The sequence below is a fragment of the Carlito syrichta genome, unplaced genomic scaffold (genome assembly GCF_000164805.1).
Source record: "Carlito syrichta isolate Samal-C Ts95f unplaced genomic scaffold, Tarsius_syrichta-2.0.1 Scaffold305770, whole genome shotgun sequence".
In the NCBI taxonomy this organism is placed as follows: Eukaryota; Metazoa; Chordata; class Mammalia; order Primates; family Tarsiidae; genus Carlito; species Carlito syrichta.
This window is the reverse complement of record NW_007249866.1, coordinates 112,037-116,340: the sequence shown is the minus strand read 5'-3', so window position 1 is coordinate 116,340 and position 4,304 is coordinate 112,037. Positions and strand designations below refer to the sequence as shown.

General features: G+C 46.4%; 1 protein-coding gene across 3 annotated transcripts in view; it reads left to right on the top strand.

Moving 5' to 3' along the window:
• Positions 1-1,232: 1,232 nt before the first annotated feature.
• SHMT1 (serine hydroxymethyltransferase 1) overlaps positions 1,233-4,304 on the top strand; it is a 29,762-nt gene continuing 26,690 nt past the window's right edge. For all 3 annotated transcript variants that reach the window (XM_021714780.1, XM_008062625.2, XM_008062624.2), the window contains exons 1-2: positions 1,233-1,357; positions 2,965-3,110. In XM_021714780.1, coding sequence (XP_021570455.1) covers positions 1,262-1,357; positions 2,965-3,110 — 242 coding nt within the window. In that variant the 5' untranslated portion in view covers positions 1,233-1,261. The remainder of the gene's footprint in view (positions 1,358-2,964; positions 3,111-4,304) is intronic.

Here is a 4,304-nt window from a genome sequence, read left to right as displayed (position 1 = left end):
CCAAGTTGCCCAGGCAGGTCTCAAACCCACGGGCTCAGGCAGTCCACTCACCTCAGCCTCTCAAGGCGTGGGATTTACAGGCTGAGCCACCGAGCCCGGCCAGAAAAACATTTTTAAAAGTTGCTAAATAGCTGGTCATAGTGGCTCATACCTGTAATCTCAGCACTTTGGGAGGCAGTGGTGAGAGGATTGCCTGAGTCCAGAGGTTCGAGACTAGCCTGGGCAACTTGGCGAGACCTCGTCTCTACAATAAATCAAGAAAAATTAGCCAGGCGTTGTGGCGCATGCCTGTAGTTCTAGCTACTTGGAAATATGAGGCAGAAGGATTGCCTGAGCCCAGCAGGTTGAGGCTGCGGTGGCTGTGAGCGTGACACTGCACTACAACCAGGGCGACAGAGTGAGACTTCTATTCAAAAAATAAAAGTTGCTAAATACTGTTTTTTTCCATTGTTTTTTGGGTTTTTTGAGTTGGGGTCTCATTCTTTCGCCCAGGCTGAAATGCAGTGGCATGATCATGGCTATCATGGCTCATAGTAGCCTTAACCTGGGCTCATGTAATGCTTCTGCCTCAGCCTCCCGAGTAGCTGGGACTACAGGTGTATGCACATTTTTGAGGTCTCACTGTGTTGCCCAGGCTGATCTTGAACTCCTCAAGCAATCTGCCGGCCTTGGCCTTGCAAATTGCTGGATTACAGTCATGAGCCACTGTGCTCAGCCATGTAATGAATTTTTACCAATTGATGAGAACCTACCGGTTCCTTGCCTGTGGAATTGTCTCATATCAACAGTTCATCTGTTCAGTCACTCGGCAAATATTACTTCATATATTGCTGTACTGGATACTGTGGGAGATTTTTTTTTTAAAGTAACCCTCAATCCTTGCCTTCAAGGAACTGAGTTTAGTTGAGAGGGTCAGTGGTACCCAAGATAAGTTTTAGCTGCGAGGAGGCAGGACTGCCTGGGAAAGCCTCATGGGAAGGAGAGTCTGAGGTGGGCAGGGTTGGAGAGGGGAGGATCAGTTCTCATTCCTGATGGAAATGAGCTGACGTCTGCTGTTCAGAAAGGAACCCAAAGTTCCACACAGTGATTTTGCAATAGAATATTATCATGTTTACCAAGCGATTCTGAGGAAACAGCTAAAATAAAATGTGACAGTTTAGCAACTCAGGAGAACTCACGGGTTGGAATGAGCTTTGACTAAATTTAATGTTAGAAGCAACACATGTTCTTCTCATTTTTAAGGCAACTTTGAATAAGTGCGATGGCGACTCTGGTCAACGGGGCCCACAAGGATCCAGACCTGTGGTCCTCACATGATAAGATGCTGACACAGCCCCTCAAGGACAGTGACACTGAGGTGAGATTTGTGGAGTATTCACATGCTTTTAGATTGGAGGCCTTTGTTTAGATTTCTAGTTCTAATCATGAAGTCACTTTATTAGAGAAAGGCTTGCAATTAATTTAAGCATGCCAGATTTTGAGGCAGTGACTGACAAAGTAGCTAAAAGTCCTTTGAGGGGGGATTTAAAGATTTCTGAGTTTCTGCAAAGTGTGGAGCACTGTGCTGGGTACTCTGGAGGAACCTGGAGGAGAGGGCATTGAGATTGGAATCTTGCCTTACATTTCACGGGGTGTATGTATCTGTCTGGACGACTGGAAGCATACTTGCTTACATATATATATATGTAAACTATATATATATATGTAAACTATATATATATATATATATATACATATATATAAAACAGTTTTATTGAGATATCACTCATCCTGTAATCCAGGGGGTTTTAGTATATTCACAGTTATTTGTAGAACATTTTGATACCTCCCAAAGACTTTGAACCCGTTAGCGGTCGCCCTGTCTTTCCTTAACTCCCCAGCCATGGGCAATCACAAATCTACTTTCTTTCTTTATGAATTTGCTGAAGTGTTTTCTCTTCAAGGAAGAGGAACACAGAATAAGAAGAGAAGAGAGAAACTTGGTGAAATGTAGGGGTAAACATAACAGGTTTCTGAAGTTTGGGCTGTGGTGTTAAAAAAGAAAAAAAAAAGCATAGTACAGAATTAAAAATTAAGTGGAATACCGGCAGATAACCCTCTCTTGAATCCTTTTGGCTTCCTGAACTCCTTGCCTTCTCTTAGCTATTTCCCAGATGCTGATGCCTTGGAGGAGAATCCTTCTATCCCTTAAGTATTACGGGAGTTGTCTTCTTTTTTTTTTTTGAGTTGGAGTCTCACTCTGTCGCCCAGACTGGAGTGCAGTGGGCGCTCTTGGCTACCGCAGTCTTGACTGCTGGGCTCCGGCGATCCTTCTACCTTAGCCTTCCAAATAGCTGGAACTACAGGTGCACGCTACCACACCCGGCTAATTTTTTGATTTATTGTAGAGATGAGGTCTCGCTAAGTTGCCCAGGCGGGTCTCGAACCTGCGGGCTCAGGCAATCCACTCACCTCAGCCTCCCAAGATGCGGGATTACAGGCTGAGCCACCGAGCCCAGCTTCTTCTTCTTCTTCTTCTTTTTTTTTTGAGTCTCACTCTGTCACCCAGGCTGGAGTGCAGTGGCATGCTCACAGCCACCACAGTCTCGTCCTGCTGGGCTCAGGCAATCCCTCTGCCTTAGCCTTCCAAGTAGCTGGAACTATAGACACGTGCTACCACGCCTGGCTAATTTTTTTTATTTATTGTAGAGACGAGGTCTCACCAAGTTGCCCAGGTTGGTCTCAAACTCCTGGGCTCAGACAGTCTTCTTGCTTCAGCCTCCCAAAGTGATGGGATTATAGGCTTGAGCCACTGCGCCTGGCACGGGAGTCTTCTTAATATGGTATTTAGGGTAGGGTCAGCTTCTGAGGGCACAGAATGCGTTTGCAGCAGTGTCTTTTTGCTTTAGAAGATTATGGCTTTGATCAGAGTGAAATTTTCAACACAAATGTCCAAATATCTAGCATCTATTTTCTTCTTAAAAGGTTTACAACATTATTAAGAAGGAGAGTAACCGGCAGAGGATCGGATTGGAGCTGATTGCCTCCGAGAATTTCGCCAGCCGGGCAGTTTTGGAGGCCCTAGGCTCTTGCTTAAATAACAAATACTCTGAAGGGTACCCAGGCCAGAGGTAGGTGAATGTTTTCAAAGGCTTGCTTCTGGCACAGTGATATGGAGTACTGAGTCAGTGTAGAATCCACATGGTTTGGAAATTTCAGAGAACAGCAAAATTTGCAATCATGGTATTTCCCTTTCATTCCTGCTCTCCGACATAACCCTTTTATGATTCCCAGCATGTGATACTACTGCTATTCTTGGAGCAGGTGTACTCAGGGACAGATTTAGTAGTCCTCATGGGGCTACCTAGAGCAACAGGCCAGAAGTAAGAAGTATTGAGCCGCCCCTTGTCGCGTCCCTTGTCCAGAAAAGGTCAGTGTTCTCTGAGGGATACTGAGGAAGAAGGTTGTTGCCATGTGAGTCATCGAGTCTGTATCGGTAGCGGCAGGGAATTGAAAGCTGAACCCAGAACCTGGAAACTGAGTTATAAATGTTGGATTCACATAGGCAGTAGCTTTCAGCCAACCCTCACCCCATGGATTACAATGTTGTAGTCGTTTTTGTTTTTCACAGTTGTCATCGGGCAAAGAAAATAAATTACAGAATGAGACATAGTTTTTGCAAATTTGTCCTTTTTTTTTTTGAGTTGGAGTCTCACTCTGTTGCCCAGACTGGAGTGCAGTGGCCGCTCCTGGCCACCGCAGCCTCGACCTCCTGGGCTCCGGTGATCCTTACACCTCAGCCTTCCAAGTAGCTGGAAGTAGGCGTGTGCTACCACGCCCGGCTGACTTTTTGATTTATTGTAGAGATGAGGTCTCACTGCCCAGGCGAGTCTCGGACTCGTGGGCTCAGGCAATCCACTCACCTCAGCCTCCCAAAGGCACGGGATTACAGGCTGAGCCACTGAGCCCGGCCCTTTTTCTTTTGAGTTAGAGTCTCACTCTGTCGCCCAGGCTGGAGTGCAGTTGTATGCTCATGGTCACCCCAGCATCGACCTGCTGGGCTCTGGTGATCCTTCCGCTTCAGCCTTCCAAGTAGCTGGAACTACAGGCACGTGCTTCCATGCCAGGCTAATTTTTAATTTATTGTAGAGACGAGGTCTCGCCAGAATGCCCAGGCTGGTCTTGAACCTGTGGGCTCGGGCAATCCACTCACCTCAGCCTCCCAGAGTGCTGGGATTACAGGTTGAGCCACCAAGCCTGGCCTAAAGAATTCTTTTTTTTTTTTGAGTTGGAGTCTCACTCTGTCACCCAGACTGGAGTGCAGT